The following is a 20961-nucleotide window of genomic DNA, read 5'->3' on the forward strand; positions in this document are numbered from 1 at the left end:
TGCTTTGCTTTGAAGGAATCTGTTCACACTGTGCAGGTACTGTAAATTAATCCATGTATTTGATTACATTATCCTAAACTGTCATATGCTTAATTGCAAAATGCAGTTTTCATTCAGTATTCTTGCAGAGCTGCCTATAGGCTGCCTCTCCACTTCTTTTCTGTGATAACTTTGCAAAGTGAATTAATGAGAAAACATGAACACACTGGTGGTGTGTGTGCATTTGAGATGCTTCAATTTACATCTTCCCCTCATCTTGACTGCTGAAGAATATCTCAAGAAATAGTTGAGGCCTCTGGGAACTTTGCACTGTTTTCCCWTTAGAACTCTTGTGCTTAAACCTAGTAAAAAACAGGGGGTGGGGAGTAGAGGGTAGGAATGTATGACCATGCGGAACTGGAAAAAGATGGAAGAATTATCAAATTGAGACCAGAAATGTGCCAAGCTCTACCATATTTGAGTAATACTTTAGAGATCATGAACTATGACATAATAGAAGGAGWCCAYGTGCAGCACAAGTCTAGAAYTACAGAATCATAGAATGACCTGGGKTGAAAGGGACCTTAATAWTCATTGAGTTCCAGCCCCCTGCCAYGGGCAGGGACACCTTCCACTAGAAYACATTCCTTAGAGCCCCATYCAACTTGGCCATGAACACTTCCAGTGATGGGGCAGCCCCACCTTCTCTGGGAAACCTGTGMCAGGGTCTCACCACYCTCACAAGGAAGAATTTCTTCCTTAAGTGGGAGGTTTTCTTGTTGCCTTTTATGTCCCTGSCCAGATTTAATCTCACCAGGGCGTTGACTCTCTAACCTGATCCCTGTCTGTTTGGRCGGTCTCTCTGTATTCCCCCAGACTGTCCTTGCTTCCCCCCTGTAGGCTTCCCTCTTCTGTTTGATGTTGTCCAGGCGCTCCTGTTCATTCATAAAGGCCTCCTGGTGTTTTTGTCTGGCTTGCTCTTTGTGTATAAAACTCCTTCATTCYTGTGTGATTATTTAGGCATATCTTTCAGGGGAGTTGTCATGGTTCTTACAGATGCCACTCTCTGAAATGTGTAACTGCCCTTGTGTTTTTGCATGATTGATATTTGACAAAACAAAGCTTTCATCTCCCCATCAGTCATTTCTTATGCAGGAAGTGTCATAGAGCAGCAAAGTTTGTGTTTCAGTGTGGTCTTTCTCTAGTTTATGCTTTTATTTCCTATTTGTATTCTACTGCTTAGTGGTTCAGGGTACAATCAACCACCCACAGATAGTAAATCCTTCCTGGCTTAGTATGATCATAACTTTCAGGAAAGATTAAATAAAACTGTTATRTGTTGTATTCCCATTTGAGTATTTCCACCAAAGTATTTCTGTCTTTCCCTGTCTGCCTTCATCTATCTGTGATTGAAGTTGTCTAAATTGAAGGGGAAAGGAAGAAGAGAAACAATCAGGGTAGCTGCCATTTCCAGCTGTTCTGGCAGTCACACAGAGTATAATAATCAAGTCTCCAGTTCGTTTGGAGTCTGAACACAGAGCCTTAATGAAGAACCCTCTTTGCATTCCTGAGATTTTTGAATGAGATGGAGCAGCTCTTCTGTTTGCACTTTTTCTTCCTTTTATGCAACCCACAGAAGCTGAAGAACCTCTAAAGGCAGCAGSCTTTATAAATATATTTTCTTTTCATTATAAATATACTTTCTTGTGAGACCTCAGGTTTTAATTCTTATGCTTCTCATCACTGATTCTTTTTGAGGTGGCAGAGTCCCTTTGCTGCTGTGCAGCTCTTCCTGACACAGCTGAGAAAGTCTTATTTTCAAGAAARCCAGTTATATATCTTGCAGGAGCAGTGATGCCACTCTTCAGGCCAGTGCTGTGTGTCAGTTGCTTCCTTTCTTGTCCAGAAACCAGTTGGGTTTAGGAGCTGGAGAGACTGGACTTGGACAAGGAAGGGGAGGTTTTATGTTTTCCATGTGTTTTTGTGTGTAAGACATTATGGGCTTCATTGAGATGATAGCTAATTTGGAGTATTCCAAATTTGAGAGGTGGTAATTTTTTTTTGGGTTGGTATTTCTGTTTTTTGTTTTTTTTCTTCTTGCTTTCTAAGGGATTTAGTTCTTTCTTATATTCAGTGTTTTTGCAGGTCCAGTTTGGTTTTACATGAGAAGCTCCTTTTCAATTGTGGGGTSACAGGGCCTCATCTAATGTCAGTCTCTCCTACCTACTTCAAGATCAACAATTTTACTAATAATTGCAAGCGTTTGAGTGCAGTCCTTGGCTGAATATTGGCTTAGAGTCATATACAACTTAAACCTGTATTTTTATGTATCCTGTGTTTATAWGGTTAAATGTATCAATTATCACTTTCTTTTTTTTATGTCCTGTGCTGATGGAAACATMCCAGATCCCATAACCCTTTTCAGTGAATGATGCATGTGTTTCATAGATGTGTGTTTTTATCTGAACTCTGAGCTTATATATTTGTGTTTTGTTTTGAGCAATTATCTGAAGAAAGCCTTAATCTTTGACAAATTATTTAAAATTAACTCAGTATTTCATCTTCCCAGAAGCAGAACAAAAAATAACTTCCTGAATTTTCTACTTTCTGTTTTAATTATTAATTCAGAGAGACYAAAAAAACAGATGAGAGTTCTGCAAGTGTATGGATCTAATCAGCATTTCTCAGCAGATTTTTAACCTGGAATTGCATAAGTACATAAAAGACAGCAGAGGGCACTAGCATGGTGCTTATGGTAAAGACATTCAGCTAGCTAATAACCATTGAATTCATTTATATTTTCTTTAACTGTTTGGTGACTGATGTTTATCAGAAATGAATTTTGCAGTGAAGTGTGTGTGGGTTCCCCACCACACTCCCCAACATGCAGCACAGCAGTATCATTTTCACAAACTGCAGCATTGCAGAGGGTCACRGAAAGGTTGGGGTTGGAWGGGGCCTCTGGAGGTCCCCTGGTCCAGCCCTCTGCTCAAGCAGGGCCACCTACAGCTGCCCAGGACCATGTCCTGATGGCWTTTGAGTATTTCCAGGAATGGAAATGTCATAACCTGACTGGGTGACCTGTGCCAGTGCTTTGTCACCCTTACAGTGAAAAAGTGTTTCCCGATGTTCAGAGGGACTCTCCAGTGTTTCAGTTTGTGCCCGTTGCCTCTGGTCCTGTCTCTGGGCACCACTGAAGAGAACCTGGCTCTGTCTTTTGCATTCTCCCTTCAGGGTGGTGCAAAATACAAATTAATAAGATCCCCCTGAGCCTTCTCTGCTCCCAGCTGAACAGTCCCTGCTCTCTCAGCCTCTCCTCATGGCAGAGATGGCCAAGTCTCCTCATCTGYGTAGCCCTTTGCAATATGGCCATGTCTGTCTTGTATTGAGGAGCCCAGAACTGGCCTCACCAATGCTGAGTAGAATGAAATGATCACCTCCCTCAACATTCTAGGAATACTTTYGTCTAATGCAGCCCAGGATACCATTGGTCATCTTTGCTTCACAGGTACTCTGCTGGCTCCTGCTTAGCTTGGTGTCCACCAGGACTCCSAGGGTCTTTTCTTCTGAGCTGCTTTCCAGTTGGCGACCATTAGAATTTTGGGTTGTTCCTTCCCAGGTGCAGGTTCCTTCCCAGGTGCACCTCTCCTAGAATGTTCTGGTGCCTAGGCTTGTTTCTTCCCAGGTTCAGGATTTTGCATTTCTCATTGCTGAACTCTGTGAGGTTCCTGTCAGCCCATTTCTCCAGCTTGTTGACATCACTCTGGATTGCAGCACAGCCCTCTGGTGTATCAGCCACCCCTCTCAGTTTCCCATTGTATATGAAATTTTTCATGCTTGTTTGCATGTTCTTGTTTGTGCAGTGGAGCCCGTTCCATGAAAGGTTCTGTTCCTGAGTGACRTTTCTCTCTTCTGCATCAGATAGTGAAAGTCTTTGGTGTTGTGTTCTGCCGAGTCTGTAGGCAGGATCTGGTAATGATTTGGGATGACTGAGAGCTTTTTCTCTGCCTCAATAAAAGAATAGTTGGAACAGCAGAGTCAGCTGAACAAAGATCTAAAATGGTTTGAAAGAAGCTGTGAATGTTATTTGGGTTTATTCTGTCAGGTAGTGCAATAATTCAGAATTTAGCTACTGAAAATGTTTTRCTTTCCTCCTGAGTTTTTTGGCATAACTGTAGTGGGCTGATGAAACTGTTCATCTTTCTGTCCTTTCTGCTCTTTTAAAAGTTGTATTTGCAACTCACTTCTCAAACTTCTCTTCTCTGTCTCAGTTTTTACTTGGTGCTTTAAGGGCTTTTCTCTAGCATTTGGCTGTTTCAACCTGGGCAGTGCAGAAGAACGGAAAACTGTAAATGCCAMAGACTTCTCTGAAACTGGATGTTCTTCTCCTTCAGTTTAATTTTCCAAAAAAAACCTGAACAGCTGCACACTTTGTATGGATGGTTTGAATTGTTTTAATTCTATTTGGATAAGAAGCTATTATTATAAAGGCCTTTATAATACCTGACCTTCTCCCAGAATATTARTTTATACAATAGCAGTTGTGTTGAGAATTTATTTTTCTACCAGTTATCTTCATTAATAACCTTTTATTCTTAGGAGATATTTGAAAATGAGTTAAAAAATTACATTCAGCTGACATAAATATTTGTTGTGAAGGGGACTGTTGTGGTACATGGGTCTGAGGAGTAGAACTGTCAGTGAGGACAAAGATCACTGCATTTTTTTCCTCCTAATTTTCTTCCAAATTTTGAGAAAAGATAYTGCAAATTAGGCTCATTCTGCTTTCCAGTAGACAGGCTGCTCTGTTCCTAGCATGACTCCMCTGCAGCTGGTGGTGTTTGGCTTTCAAAAGACTGAATTCTCTTCTCTCCCACAAGCAGTTACCCTTGTGTCTGGTTTGACACACACCGAAATTCTGTGTGACCTGAGCTCAAGGTATCCATCTGTAGAGAAAGCTGCTTTGTAGCTCTGTGTGTTGTTCTTCATCTTTACAGAAGAAACTGTACTGACACAGCTKTGCTCACACTGCAAGTGTTGCTGCTTTAACATCCTTGGTATTAAGGCAGCAAAGTTTTCTTTATAAAGCTTATTATTTTTTGTGGACAGCCTCCAGGATGGCTGTTGTATCTTATACAATTTTATATTTTTTGTCTGAAAAAGGAACAAGGGAAAAAACTTATAACCTTACATGTGAAAGARTTAGATTCTGCAATCCAGACACAAATCCTCACTGGCATTAAAGACACCTTTTAGGAGCTGATATATTCCAAACTGCCGGAGGTTTGGAAATATACTGCAACGAGGGGTTCATTAACTTTCCAAAATTGGAGATGTGAAATATGCAAAAGAAAAAACAATCCTGTCTTTGAGGAGGACATTTTCTTTTAAAATATTTCTTACTGCAAACATAAGCTTTATAAAAATTTTTAAAGGAAATGGTAGCTTTGTCAACTGAAATTTTTGAGATCTAACTTTCATTGTAGGATAAGCACAAAGAAAAAATTGTGTTTTGTTCTCTTTTAAATCTAATTGTCTCCCTGTGTCATCATTAAGATAATGGGRAAAATGTAACTTCACAAAGGTTCATTTTCTGTGTCAGAGTTGTCTTTTTTATTTTCATTGTCTTAGATATRTCTCTGAAACATGATAACACGCTTTGTGTTTTTTTGTTGTTTTTTTTTTGCAGATGTTTTATTATGCATTTAGGAAACTGATTCTTAGTTTAGAAGTGGAATCTGAGGTCTGTTAGCTTTAGAAATGGCACATTTTGGGGGCTTTTGTGATCTCACAGTTTGTTTTGTTACATGCATACATTTCAGCACACTCAGTTTTACAAGAATTCAAAAATCAGGTCTGCTTTTAGTTTTTACTGATAATTTTTTAAAGTTTTGTCATTTTGCTGCTTGATTTTCACTATTCCTATTTATAGACTGTAATTGCAGTGAGCTATTTGTGGCTTATCCTGAAAAAGTGTTGCTAAGAATCTGATTCTTGTGGTCTAAATTACAAAATTTGCTGGGCAAAGGTGATACAATTCTGATAGACCTTCCTACACACAAAAATCATGGCTTGAAAACATCACCTGGGATGGTTTGGCCTATGTGTCCATTTTGTCCCTGTGCCTCTGGATTCCTTCAAGAGGTATCAAATGGCATTGCTGGACACATTCTGACCCTCAAAACACACTGGAACACTTTGTCCCTAGCAGGTCATCCCTTTCCTAGGGCAGTTGGGGTAATTGCATTTTTCTTTTTGCATGTTGTGCATCACTGTTTCTTTTATTCAGAGCATTGTCGATTGTGCATTTTTATCTTCTTTGCTTTTTTTTTGCAGTTTCATAGGAGAATTTATAAAGGGATCCCACTTCAGTTCAGAGGGCAAGTCTGGTCTTTGCTGCTTGATGTTCCTAAGATGAAAGAAGAAATGAAAGACTTTTATAATGTGAGTTTGTCRAATTTCCACTTAATTAAAAAATATCAGATAGTAAAACTACAGGCTTTATTAAGCTTTTGCTGTTATGCAGTGTTAAAAWAATAAATTAGAAATTACATTGCACTCTATTGCTTGTTTTAGCTTGGAAAAAGGCTGTGTGTTTAAAATCTAAGCTGAGTCTCAGTAGATGAGGAATCTTATGAAAGAAGATTGGTGTTTGTATTGGTGTTACCTAAATTTTAGTGTCCGTTGTCTTCATCCTATTTCTTGCTCTTTGGTCTAATGGCCGCTCTTTCTAACTATTATATGTTGTTTAAGTTCCTAAGTAAGACTAGTGGGAGATCCAAAGGAGGTAAAATAGAGTTAGTGTATAATGAATACTGAAGAATGTAGTTGTGGGAAAGAATGCAGAGTAAAATTAGAAGTGTATAAAAATAGGTGAAATAATCCTCAGAAATTATTAAAGTCATCTAATGCTCAGTGCAAAACAAAGAAGTGTTTGTAGTTTGGATACAGAAGTAGAAAGTTTCTTCCATCGTTATCTGATTTGTTTATTTGTGATAAAMTCATCTTGCTGCTCTCTATTTTCCTATTTCCTGGAGTGATGTTAACACTGCACATTGCAAGTGTCACTTACAAGCTGCACACCCTAAATTTAGAAGAATAATACACGTTTATTGTAGGTCAAAGAGCTTCTTTCAGTTCTCTTTGMATGGGAAAGACCAGTTCTTAACCTTCTGTCCTTCCTGTTTCTCAAACTTTCRGTACCTTCCTGTTCTCTCACATGTGGAGCTGCCATGATGGCAAGRGCCCAGGGTGCTTCTTTTCCTTGCTTTGATTCCATCAAATGATAGGCATTGGGTCCTCATGCTACCTGAAAACTAGAAATTTTCTCTGCTGCTTTTCTGTCTGGGGGACAAATCTRGGTGTTGTTAGTTTGTATTGTACTKAAAGATGCTTGTAGCTGRGAYTGTGGWTAGTGTTGTGTTGGTTCAATGAYTTACAAGTAATTCCTCAGGTGCCTAAAGYTTCTGGTTGTGTTCAACACACTTGATGCATGTTATTGTTCCCTGCTTGATCCCTTTGTTATTATTATTTTTGTCCTTAGTCTTATTTTCTTGCAACCAGGATCCATAAAATTTTGCCTTTTGATTTTTTTGTGGTATTTTCTGATAGTTAGATGTAGTGTTTTGAAAATACCATATTGAATCCATGGTCTTGTGCACTCAACTTTTGGGGACAGAAGTGGGAATAAATGAGTGTCAAGAGAAAATTACTRTAAGTGCAAAAAATAAGGTGTCAGTCTAAACCTGTGCAGACTTCCTAAGTATTCAATTACAAAAATGGATTTAATTATAAAACACTAAAGCAAGTGCTAAAGTACACATATTGTACAGCTAAATTGGATTAGAACAGAAAGACAGAGGAAATTACTAGAGAAATGGCCATTATCTATACTTAGATAATAACTGGCAGCTATGTAGCTATTACTTCYGCTAGAGAAAAGATGGGAAATGTATAAAAACAGCACTAAATCATTTTCTTAAAGTCTAGTCTAGAGCCCTTGCATCTCAAGTTCTTGTTCCTGAGTAGTAAAATAATTTTCTGTCTTTCTCTGATGCTGTGCCTGCCTGAGAAACAGCAGTAAGAAATTTGAAATGCTGAAACAGCTTTAAATATGGATAGTGAATGATGTGTSAAAAAGAAGTGTATTATGGGATTGGTCTTTCTGCATCTTTACTCTKTGGCTGTTTCTGACTCAYAGAATTTGTACATATATATGCTTMTTTKTAAAATTAAAGCTTGAGAGTTGCTRTTCTGTATTGTTTTAAGTCATGTGAGGGCAATTGCTTTGACAGAGGCATATAGTCAAGAAAGTTTCTGCTATTTTAGAGTTCACAATTTTGAACTTAATTTCTGTTCTTTACTSTGTTCCTAGAAATTGAAGTGTCAAGCACGAGGGTCTTCACCAGATATTCGGCAAATTGACCTTGATGTTAACCGGACGTACAGAGACCACATCATGTTTCGGGACAGATACGGTGTAAAGTAAGTAAACTCGCCTCTTCCTCAAGATTTTAGCCTTCCTTTGGGTTTTATATTCTCCTTCTTCTAGTATCTAATTCACAACCAAATAAAGCAGTTTATTGTATGTGAGCATTTAATTATTTACAACTGTAAYGCCATAATGCTTTTGGATTTCTTATAAATGTTTTGTTTTGTTGTTTTTTGCTGCCACTTGATGAGGAATATTAGGCAGCTGTCATCTTTAAAAATGCTTAATAGTGAAAAAAGTGGGGATACAAACATCAGTATTGTTGCTTGCTTGCAGCATCAGCACCCTGCTGAGAAGAGGGTATTTTTTTCCCTTCTGTTTCTGTATTAGTTAGGTTTTTAATCTCCTTTTCTTGCCAAGGCAGATTTTATGGTAGTCTGCTGTTCTCAGAAAGCAGTGCTTAGAGATGTGGACTTCAATGTGGTAATAAAAGAAGCATTTTCCTATGTTATTATTCTAGATATTTTGTGGAAAAATTCTATATCAGAGKAATTTCTCTGATGGCTTTAAGGAAGGAGCACAGAGCAGAGATTCCCGAGCTAAGGCTGTTCTGTGCAGCCAGTGCAATTCAGATCCATTTGTGCAGGGCTGTCAGTGCCTGTGCTGCTCAGGCCTCTCTTCGTTCTGTGCACACAGTTTAGATGTCAGCAGAAGCTCGTTGCTTCATCAGTTCAGGGTTAACACAAGCAGAGCCAGCTCCTGTCCCTGTTGTTGTTGTAACCATGCCCTCAGAATCCACAGGAAAGCCTTTGGCTGCCTAAAGCAATTTCACACTTGGAATAGGTCTTGGAATTACTGTACATATATTATGCATTTCCAGCAATGCCTCAATGAAAAATTCAGAAATCATTTCACATAGCAGTGAAATAAAGTCCCCTGGGTAAGTCAATAGCTTGTTTGACTTTTAAGTAGACTCKCTGTCTTTGCAGGTTCATTCTTTTACATGTCTTTAGTGCTACCATCTAGTCTAAATAATACTAAAATCACTATTATTCTGTGTATATTACTGTGAATGATATTGAGTTCCTATGCTGAGTTTCATATGGTCAGCTGAGGATACAGGAGGTTCCTGTGTACATTGGGGACCTGTTAGTTTGTTCTTGTGAAATAAGGCCTCCAGCTTAATGTCTAGTACTTTGTTACAATTTCCTTTGGTTTCTGAAGTAATAATTCAGAAACTGAATCCAGTAACTATTTCCTTTGGCCTCTGAAGAATGACTAAACCTCAGTTCTGCAAGAGGATAAACCAAAATGCCACAATGTAGATGTTTTGATAAAATTCCCCAAATATAAATCCTCTTCCCGAAAGAAAATATGCACCTTTTGGCTTATGCTTTCTTTTTTTTAGCCTACTAATATCTCTTTCCATTATTGATTAGTAACATGGAAAAAATGTCACTGGACAGAGAAAGGACAGTATACAAAACTCAGCAGTTAAATTTTAGCAGTTCTACTTTTAGATGAAAGTAGGCATACAGGTATCCAGATTTTCTTGTGAAGAGATGACAAAATGTAGCTGTGAGTTTAAAAGTTCTTTATCAGAGCTCTCCACCATTACTTTCATATACCACTTTGAAAGAGCAGAGCTGTGCTGGTTGGTTTGTTGTTTGTGGTTTTTTTGTCTGGCTACCTTCACAAGTTAGACTGTTTTAGAGAAAGCAAAGGACCTTTGCAAAGCTCTTTGTAATTCTAACTCTGAAGCACAGACATATCAGTAGAGGACTGAGCACRGGATGCAAAAACAGAGTTAATATTGTTTTCTTCAGTTTGACAGTAGCAGTCAGTAGAGCAAATTTTAATTTTGGTGCCAAGATTAAGACACCTTTGTGGCTGCTTTGTGTATTTCACATCTTCATTTCTACATCTCTGTTTGGAATCAGTAACAGCTGTTAGTGATTCTGCAAGCACAGAAATCAGGTTTAGGGCATTTACATTTTGGCATTCAGAATAAATCAGTGTTTGAAATGTCACCTGTGCAATGTTTCACTTTACCTGTCTGTAAAAATGATGATGTGCCACCACTCTCTTCTAAAATATTATTGCTATTTTTTGAAACATTTCAAAATGTAAAACATCATAAAGGTGCTAATTATGAAATCAACTTGAAATCAGAAGCACTTATCGTTGTGAAATGTGGTTTATCCTGTTCTTTAGTGCTAGATAAGCTAAATTGGGAAAGCGTGTTTACAAAATACAGTTCACTACATCTATGTTTTTCTATTTTTACAAATGACACTATTATATTTTTGTCATTTTCTGCTCTTATTTCTCCAGGCAACAATCTTTGTTCCATGTTTTAGCGGCATATTCCATATATAATACGGTAAGTCATGTACCTTCACACTTAAATTTGGTTTCTCTGAATGTGCTGTAAGATAATAACTTGCATTTCTATCTTTTTCCCCCCAAAAAAACCAACATACATTTCAGAGACCTTTGGAAGTACACAGAAATTAAATTATTTGTTGACATGTTTKGAGCTAAGTTAAAATAAAGCATCTCAATTATTGAGTTTTTTATTGGACAGACTGAACTGTTCTTGTACTTTGGCTGAAGCCAAGGATTCTGTCTAATRAGAATAATGAATTTGTGTTGTACTGGAGTGTTATGGGACTGATCTTTCCACTCATTATATTATCTGCCTCCCTTTCATTTGAGTGATGGGAGGAAGAGACTGCAGAAAGATTCATATTGCAGTCCACAGGTGTATTTCAAAACCTGAAAAGGTTCTAAAAATTTGAAATTAGTTTAAAAGATTGCATCTTCTTTACRTAAGCCCTTGGTCTTGGCTGCAGTCCTGGATGGGGATTTATTAGAGTGGGGTTTCCAGACTGTATCATAAGGGTTAGAAGCTTATGTATTTTGTAATGTCTTTTGCCTGTRTGCTAAAAATAGAAACAGAATTGCCATCATGTCCACATTTAACTGTGGTTTTAAAGTACTGTCCCTTCATTCCTTTCCCCATTTTGAGCATTTCTGTATGTCTTCCATTTTATATCCATCAACAACTCCCTAGAAGTCAATATAAAATACCTTAATTTTAGAAGAGGAAAGTGAAGTTAAGCAGTTGCTTGAATTAAATACTGGTTTGTTTGGATTTTTTCAAAGTTCTAGGAAATGTAACCTTTCTGTCTGACCTTTATATACTCCTGTAAAATATTAGACTAGTATTTTCAAGTTGCAATGTTTAAAATCARCCATTAAAGTGTAATGATGAGAATATTACAGTGAAGTTTTTATTTTGAGCTTCTGTTRCTGTATATTTCCTCTTAAAGTGTAGCAGTTCTTATGCCTTGGTTTTATCTCTAGAACAAAGTTGTCCTAAGAACCTGTAAACCTGAGAAAACTTACTCAACAAATAAGTCATTGTCCTTACAAATACTTTATTGATGGGGTYATCTGAGCAGCTGAATGATAGTGACAGCTGGTTCCTGCCATAAAATTCAAAATTAATAGCAGAGGAAATACTTGAGTTCAGTTTTGGAACTATAAAAATTTTCTTTGGGTTTATTATAGTTGCTTGCAATTGGACTGCTGAACTTGAGCAAGTTTATAGTTATAGGACATTCTTGAAAAATCCTGTGTTTATCAGATGGTGCCCTGASTGTAAACCAAAGCAAAACCAGATACTCTTCCCCTCCAAATTATAACTAAATGGGAAACACATCCATTGGACAATAAGATGATACCGTAACTTGAAAATATTAGTACTGATCAAGGATTTTGTTTATCAGTAGTGAATTCTAATGAACAATCAGTACTTCAGGGTGCTTTTCAGTTGGAGAGTTGTGCATCATCCTTTCTATCAATATTTTTAATGTTTAAATATGAAGTGTGTTTGGTGGGAAGCTTTGCCATCAGAACAGGCATCATATTTCCTCCACTAACTCAAGGAAAAGCTAAAAGCTTATAACTGTAAGGCTTTGTTTCCAGCATTTTAATATTTCCCCTGTATGATTTTCAGGAAGTTGGATACTGTCAGGGAATGAGCCAGATCACAGCTTTGCTCCTGATGTACATGAATGAAGAAGATGCCTTCTGGGCCTTGGTGAAACTCCTCTCTGGTCCAAAGCACGCTATGCATGGTATGGAGTTCCATATCAGTGTATTTAGGTTTCAACCTGCCCTATTTAAGCTGTAAATGATTTGAAAATGGAACTATGGTGTTCTGATTGGTCAACAATAAGACATAACGGGAACTTTATACTTGGGGGATGTATTGGATGTTACTGGAGCTCTCATCCATAAGAGTAAGTAGTGGTTTTTATATGTGATATCTTTCAAATAGTTCTTAATGAAAATCATAGGGTTTTCTCCTCTCTTATTCTCTCAGGGAATGTAACCAATTGAAAACTGGTTATGTAGACATCTATATAGTAATAAAATAGGAGTGGAAACTTAATACAGAATGTGTTAAATAATATTGCAGCAGTGCTATCATTTGGCAGGACTCTACAGTAAAAAAATGGACTTGTGTCTAGGCATGAACTTCATGTTTCTCAGTTTTTTATCTCTGCCTCACACAGAATTTCCTGCCCTCTGGTAATGTTGCTCTCATGTTATTGGTAGTTCTCTCTCTCCATGCCAGATTTAGTGTGATCTATGCATATTCCATGGCTATTGGTATGAAACAAATCCAGGAATTCCAGAATCTTTGTGATGTTACAGTTGTAGTGATTCACAAAAGCTGTGGTTCTTGGAAATCTGTAAAAATAAATGTCATCCAGAACTTGGACTTTTTAGCCAATTTCCAACAAGCTCTAGCTGCTTTTCCCTGCTGAAGAATTTCTCATTCTATGATACCTTCCTTCCCTGGATGTTCTCCACCCCCAAAACAAAGGGGTAGTTTGTTATTTTGTTGGTTTGCACAATGGTAACACAGACTAAAAGCATCTTACAAAAAACATTTGTAGATTTCGTAATTATCCAAACCTGTGCAACTGCAAATGTGTAGAATATTGAGCTCCTCAAATCTCACAGAAAATTCTCTGTGTTTTGGGGGAAGTAAGTCAAAACCAGCTCCTTATTTACCAAGTGGTGTGCCTGACGAACAAGATGTGTGGACAAGAGGGTGAACACAGGCAGATGTATTGTTTGAGATGTTGCAGACCTCCCTCTTTCCCTCCTTTACTCCTGTCACACACCTGTCAAGTGATGTGAGAGAGAAGGAGGGAGCTCTGAGTAGCCAAGGCTTGATGAGCTCCTCCACAGGGCATATGAACCATCGTGCCACAGGTTTATACACAGTGAAACTGTCTTGGCAACATCTGTTAGGCAAGTTTGCATTTATAGATAATGCTGACACAACTAGAGTTACAACTCAGGTCTTCCCAATTCATCATTTGTTAAATATTGCCAGCTAGTCTTAGGTGCTGCTTTCAGCAGTTGGRCCAGATAATCTCCAGAARTCCYRTCYAGCCTGGATTTCCTGTGATTCTAAGAATGTATTTGTTTTAAATCAGTGTATGTCACTGTGCATTTGTAAATATCACTGTAGATTCTGGAAAGAAAASTTTTAAACTGATTYWACTGRTACCATRTAACAGTTTGCACTTTCTGTGTTYTTCTTTGGGGAAAGTAGCTTAAAGYACTGTTTGTCAACTCTTTAAAGCTCAAGTAATTGAAATKCTAAATTACCAATATCCATGAAGAAAAACTTYTATAATTTCACTTGATGCCACAGGYCATCAGATGGCTCTCTGAAATGRGCATTTSCCTATGGAAATTATGGGTGTGGGCTGAGTAATTCAATTAGAATCATATTGGCATGAGTCGGATGGTTAAAAGTTTCTCCCCACAGACAAGGTTTCTAATGTGATTTCACTTCTACCTGTGATTTGGCAACCTGGAATACTTTCTGGGTGCAGCCCACTAGCCAGACTAATTTTGAGTATAACACCACTTGAAATCAAGAGATGAATTTGGCCTCTGGTATTTCATRCTGTATGGATGATGTGAAGTCTCTAAATCATAAAATACAGGTTTCTGACCCTGAAAATTACCTGCTTTTTTGGAAACTCTTTCCATTGATCTTTCTACAGTCTTAAAAATTCAAGATAATGAGTTGATGTATGTAAATGTGAAAGAGCAACCTTCCATGGAAAAAGTGCCTTTATTGTTATTGTTGATAGCTAATTAGCTTTGATGTAGTCATTCACTGTTTACAGTAAGAAAAATGCTAAAAGCCTTGCCTGTGTTATTGAGATTTGCTAATATGCCACCTGACATTTAAGTATTGTAGAATTTGCATTTGTATCCATGAAATACTAAATCTGTGTGAATCTGAGGTGGTAAATCTTGTATTTTAGTGACTATGCACTGAATTACACAATTGGTAGCTAGAAAGACTTTTCCTTTTTGGTTTGGAGCTACTGTGGATCCGTACTTGTTCCTCCAGTTTTCATACTGCTTAAAAGATACTGGGGTTTTTTTAATAACCTTTTAATCCTAAGAATGTGGAACTGCTACACTAGATCTGTCTGTGATTCTTGCCTCGCATTATGTGTTTGCTCTGAGCCTTTTTTCAGCTGTGCTTGATATCTCAGGTGGAAGGGGATCTTAGAGCTTTCCTTTTCCATGTATGAGCACTAAAACTATTAGATGGTTTTTATGTGCCCTTTGTTTCAGTTGTGTGAGCTYACACTCTTTAGTGAGTGTACATACATACTTTTATTAGTATGTAATCATGATATTTGTTGTGCTAGAATATCCCTCTTGTCTTTTGAATGATCTTTTCTTCAATGCAAACAGCTCTAGTAGATGCCTGTGCTGTTGGCCCTGCTCTCATGAATTTTCTGGGCTATAATTTCAATTTTAGAGGGTGTAGGTCGGGATTCTTTGTTTTGGTTTTTTTTGAAAGAATAATTACTAATGTGGTTTCCACGTGATCTTGTATTGGATTGACTAATGTAGGACTGATGGACCTGCTGTCATTTGTCATTCTAATCTAATAATAGTCACTAAGGGAATGCATTGATTGTAGCTATTTAGGCAGGAGTATGTACAGATCTGTATAGAGACATCAAAATACAGTTATGAATATCTGTTTAGGTCTAGTGGTCTTACAGAAGGATAATGCTCTTGCAGCCTTAATGCCTTTTTTAATGTCATTTTTATACTACAAACACCTGTTAAATGRTCAACTTCTTTTCTTAGGTTTTTTTATTCCTGGTTTTCCAAAACTGATGAGGTTTCAGGAACATCATGACAAAATACTGAAGAAATTTTTGTCCAAACTTAAGCAGCATTTGGTAAGTATTTAATTCACAATACAAGCAATGCTAATTTACAGCTTTCTACCTTGTTTTTACCTTGAACCCACTAGATCAAGAATACTCAAACCTCAGGAAAAAAATGCAAATCTTTAAGAGACAGAAGTGYTGATGTTTTCATTATAGGCAAAGTTATGGTGCACCTTGGCAGAGTTGTGATAAAATTGATTTCTAAGAGTTAGTAATTTGAGTGTCCTGGGATCTCTGAGTTATGGACAGTGTGTGGTTCTTCTATTTGGCCTTGTGTGAGCTGCTGGTAAAGCATTTTATCAAGGGTTTTTGTATGTTTAGTTTTGTGGTTCATCCCTGGACAGTGGTGACTTTATGACCAACCAGTTTTAATCTCTGTTTAAAAAACAACCTTGTAAGAGGGGTTAATGGTCCTATTAAAACACTTCTATTTTCATGAAGCTAAATGTGGAGTTTTACCTCTTCTAATGCTCTTAAATAGAAAATAATAGGCCTTTTTTTCTTCTAATGTTTCTAACCCTACCCCTGTCCCAAGAACATGATAAAAGTCTAGAATGTATTAATACTTCTGCATCTCCAAGTGTGTGTTCTTCAGGCGGTGAAATTGATGAAGAAGAACTATAAAAGACAGAAATTTCTTTTTTTTTTTTGAATGAAATAACAATGTCTTCTGTGTAGTTTAATTAATTATTTAGGGTGACTATTGAGTAGATTGGCCTCAAGGGGAAAATATTTTTCCATGGACAGTGCAAGGCATTACTTGGAWTTTTGAAAGTATTTTTCAACATCCATGTTGTTTGCAGGACTCCCAGGATATGCCCACCAGCTTTTACACAACCAAGTGGTTTTTCCAGTGTTTTCTTGATCGTGTGAGTATGTTTTTCTTTCTGTTGCTGTTTTTAATTGTGACTTGAGGCAGACTTTTCACAGCATTGCCTGATTCTGTCATTGCAGACTCCCTTTACTTTAAGCCTCAGGATATGGGATATCTACATACTTGAAGGAGAGCGGATTCTCACTGCTATGTCTTACACAATTCTGAAACTGCACAGAAGTAAGAAATCTCTCAAATGTTTGAAACTTGATCAGAGTTTTGTTTTAGTTTAGTTATTTTTGTGTAGTTTGACCTTAATGTGTGAAAGTCTTGGTTTCTCATTTGCTTTATGCTGCTGAAGTATTTTATATTCCTTATGCATAAAAAGTTAAAAATCTTTGCTTTGTTAATGTGTGTGTGTTGTGGGTTGACCTTGGCTGGATCCAGATGCCCACGAAGCTGCTCTATTCCTCCTCAGCAGAATTGGGGGAAGGAGAAAATGAGGGACCTTTCTGGACAGCAGTGCACAGCACAGCACTGTAAGGGCAGCTGTGGGGAAAATTAACTCMACCTCAGCTGGGCCCAGTGCAGTGTGATTGTCAAAGAGAATTATTTATTAGAATAAGAAGATTATTTGGACCTGAAATGAGTTGTATTGCTGACTAAACAGCGGGGAAAAGTGTGATAGTTTTATGRTCTGGAAATGGCTTGTTAGCCCCCACAGTATTTAAATTAATTGAAAAAGCACACAAAAATCCAGAGTGTGCCACTAAATSCTGAATATCTACCAGCAAATACCTCAACAATGACGAATCACTAGTCTGTGTCTCTTTGTACCATTGTTTGTCCAAGAATGTRATTAAAATCTAGAATTTGTGTAGTCTGCCTGTGTGACCTTCTCCTTTATCTCTTGAWTCTGGGCAAAGTAAAATTTGAGATTTTGACTAGAATTGTAAAGTATTTATGCTTGGTTCCTCAAAGTGACATAGCATCCTGAATTCCAAAGGACCCAAAATGCTTTTGAGGGTGGATGTTGTCTTCTGAAGAGACTTGATCATTTTTTAGGATCATACCTTGTAGCTCGAATTTGAGACATTTAGTGTGGGACTTTGCTTTTCTGAGTGAAGTATTTGACTCTACARAAATGCAGAGGTCTGCCTGGGGCCTGCAGAATTGATGTCATAATTTCCTTGCTAGTTTATCCTGCTTGARCTGTGGTGATGCTACCTCACTATGTCACTGGGGTGTTCTCATTAGTTTGTTCATGAAGTGCTTTAAAARCTCAAAAAGGTTATGTTTTATGTTATTGCACTTGAGAAAGCTAAACATTTAGAGGCAAATCATTAGGCTTAGCATTTTGGGCATCTTTTTTTTTATTCGCCGATAGATATCTACTTGGTTTTCTTTTTTTTTTCTTTTTTTAATTCACCACTCTTTTAATGGGAAGACCTGAGGAAAAAGTCTGAGTGTGGATTTGCTTGCTTAGCAAGTACACAGCAACTTCCTCCGTGATCAAACACAGAGAGGCCCTCACGGCAACAGAGCAGATGAGAGGGCTGGCAGGAGACAGATTCTGATTTGTTTTCCAGTTTCTTGTCTACCCTCAAAAACATGGATGGTATAGCTATCCAGTCAAAGTGTCATTGTGAAATACATGCCAAGAGCATTTTTATTACARCACCAAAACATTTTTTAATGGTTTCTGTATTGAAATGATACATTCTGAAACTTTTGATGACATACAGATGATTAAAAAAGCTACATAGGTATGCAGTTGCAGCTTGGCAATCCACATGGCCTTACTGCTGCGTAAAAAGGGAAAGAAAAATAATCTGATGACTGTAAAATGACTTTCAAAATAYGACCTGAATTTTCAGAGAGCCTGAAGCAATGGTTCTGAAGTGTGAACTGCCATCATAATTTCATATGGAGTTAATTCAGTTGTGAAYGAGGGTACTGTAAACAGCGATTTTAAAAAATGTTTTTCTGCTTTTCAGAGCTCCTAATAAGAGAGATGATAAATGCTGTACAGATGAACAGTCGTGTTTGTAAGTTAAGGATTCAGGCTGGCAAATAAAGACCTGAAGCTGTTGGCCATGAGAAGGCTGAAAGAGAGTGCCTTGTAGTTAGTTTTCTGAAGATGCCCCTCTTTGCAAAAYACTGTCTTAAGTAGAGAATGATGTGTAGAAAGGATTTCCATGGTGACTTGCAAGTGAATWTTTAATGCATTTTTATATCTCTGGTGTAGAAATCTGTTATCTGCCTAATTAACAAGTGTTTTTCATTTTACTTTGAAAACAAAAGCACCTAATGACTAAAGTACAGTTTTGAGTGTTCATTATCAAGATATCTTAATGTATAATGTAATGTTTTCTCCTTATGTAGAGCATCTGATGAAATTACAAATGGAAGAGCTTGTAGAATTTCTGCAGGAGTCTTTATCCAAGGATTTCTTCTATGAAGACGACTTTGTAATAGAGCAGCTCCAAAATTCTATATCAGAATTGAAACGAGCAAAGCTGGATTTACCAGTAGCTGGTAAGAAMTATGCACATATGCAGATTTAGATATTTGGAGCTATTCACACATTGTTAATTTTTTAAATGTTAATTCATGCTGTTGAAAACTGTGCAGACATTTTCCTCTTCATCACTGCATAGATTTGGAGTGTTTTTACCCAAAAATAATTTACAGTGTAAAATCAGCACTTTTCCTGTGATTAATTTCTTCTTCTTTTGGTGTTTTGTTTACTGGTTTTAAGCTAATGGCAAAAATACCCTGTTCTTGTAATTCTATTAACTTGAATTTGTAGAATCTTTCAGATAGAGGATCAAAATAAAGGTTTCAAAGTGTTTGCAACACTTAATTGTCTGAGAACCCAGACTGTTTTGTAGATTGATTASATGTGGACTAAATTTCAGGTCAAATAGCTTCCTCAGTCAGTCAAATCCAGACTTTTAATTTTTTGCAAGTGATAGACGTGCTGGGTGTTTAATGGGTTAATTTTCTATGTTTCTTCTTAGCTTTTGTGCTTTTTGGTTGCAGTCAAGAGATGGTTGTTTCATGTGTTCCTACTTATAAAATGTATAGAATCACTTCTTCCTCTTAAGAGTCTGTTCTCTTCTATCCCTACCTMCACAGTCCTTAATTAGATATTTTCTTGTGATTATGCAGAGTCCTTTTACTTTATCCTTGCTAATTGTAGAAAAGTACGTGAGAAAATGTTTTTTAAAAAAAATTAGACATGGCAGAAATTACCTTAAAGTAACTTCATTAAGTTGCTGTGGTTAGCTTTCAGAAGTTAAGAAGTGTCAGAATAAAGGTTTCCTGTGTAGTGTTGTTGTGATAATTTATTCTTTCATTAATGAACTTAATTTTTTTGTTTCTGTAGACATTTATTAGATGCAGTATTGGTCTGTGTCAGAAGTACTCATTACAAATAAATACCTGTTTCATCTGGTTCTTCAGYGAATCTGTTCCTGTGGAGTACTAACACTTTTTGTACACTTGTTTCTTATCATTTTGGTTCTTGTCAGTTTTCCATTTCTCTTGCTCCCTATTGCTGTGTTTTGCTCTCTTCCTGAGTTTCTGTACAATATATTCAGCAGACTTTCTTCCACCCACGATAGGTCTAAGTCTAGTTTTTGCTCCTGTCTTTTCATCTGTTGCTTCTCCCTTCTCACCACAGCATTTCCATTCTACCTCCTCTTCATTCTTTTTCTACAAGTTAGGTTTCAGTCTTGACTTTCTCTTCAGAAGTTGCTCTTTCTGTCCCAGCTCTTCTACCAATACGAGCAACTGCATCCTTTAACATCAGTTCCACACCACCATGTTAAAGGAGATAGATCACAGGAGTCCTGTCTCTTAAATCTTAAATGCAGAATTCTCCATGGTTGTGTTTGARCCGTGAGGGAGTTATCCCAACAACTTCAGTTGTTTGCAGATGWATAGAATTTTTGTGGATGTGGTAAAGTAAATTTCATCAGTGAAAAGTTCTTTGTTTCCAGTTGAAACGGTGGTAGCTGAAGAATTGGGGAAGATTTTTGCAGTTTGCTACTTGATGGAGTTAATGTATCTTCCAGCCTAGAAAATTCCATACTTGTAAGTCATGTTGAGATTTTCTGTGGMAAATGCAGAATTTACCASACACTTTGTTGATGGAAAAGGCAGAAAGTCTGTTCCTAACTTACTTATGTTTTAAGRCCTTTGTTTTGGTAGAACATAAAATGCCTACAAGTGAAAGTTTGTTCGAGAATGCTCTGGATTTTCATAGAAAATTCAAAGGGGCTTTAGGTGACTTAAGTGTCACCCACCTTGTGACAGAATGTGAGACTCAAGGAGTCTTCTCTTGTGGCTACCAACAGCAAAGGATGGTGAGTGTGTCTCCTTGCTGGGACCCTGGCAGTGGGATGCAGTTGTTTCATTTCATGCTGTGC

General features: G+C 37.4%; 1 protein-coding gene across 1 annotated transcript in view; it reads left to right on the forward strand.

Moving 5' to 3' along the window:
- USP6NL (USP6 N-terminal like) overlaps positions 1 to 20961 on the forward strand; it is a 62906-nt gene that overhangs the window by 31264 nt on the left and 10681 nt on the right. Inside the window, exons 6-13 of the mRNA XM_057373021.1 lie at positions 6316 to 6423; positions 8354 to 8463; positions 10745 to 10793; positions 12435 to 12555; positions 15626 to 15720; positions 16515 to 16580; positions 16666 to 16765; positions 18911 to 19063. Of these exons, the coding sequence (XP_057229004.1) occupies positions 6316 to 6423; positions 8354 to 8463; positions 10745 to 10793; positions 12435 to 12555; positions 15626 to 15720; positions 16515 to 16580; positions 16666 to 16765; positions 18911 to 19063 (802 nt within the window). The remainder of the gene's footprint in view (positions 1 to 6315; positions 6424 to 8353; positions 8464 to 10744; positions 10794 to 12434; positions 12556 to 15625; positions 15721 to 16514; positions 16581 to 16665; positions 16766 to 18910; positions 19064 to 20961) is intronic.

The sequence above is a fragment of the Malurus melanocephalus genome, unplaced genomic scaffold (genome assembly GCF_030028575.1).
Source record: "Malurus melanocephalus ecotype Western Australia unplaced genomic scaffold, MMel_1.1 scaffold_183, whole genome shotgun sequence".
In the NCBI taxonomy this organism is placed as follows: domain Eukaryota; kingdom Metazoa; phylum Chordata; class Aves; order Passeriformes; family Maluridae; genus Malurus; species Malurus melanocephalus.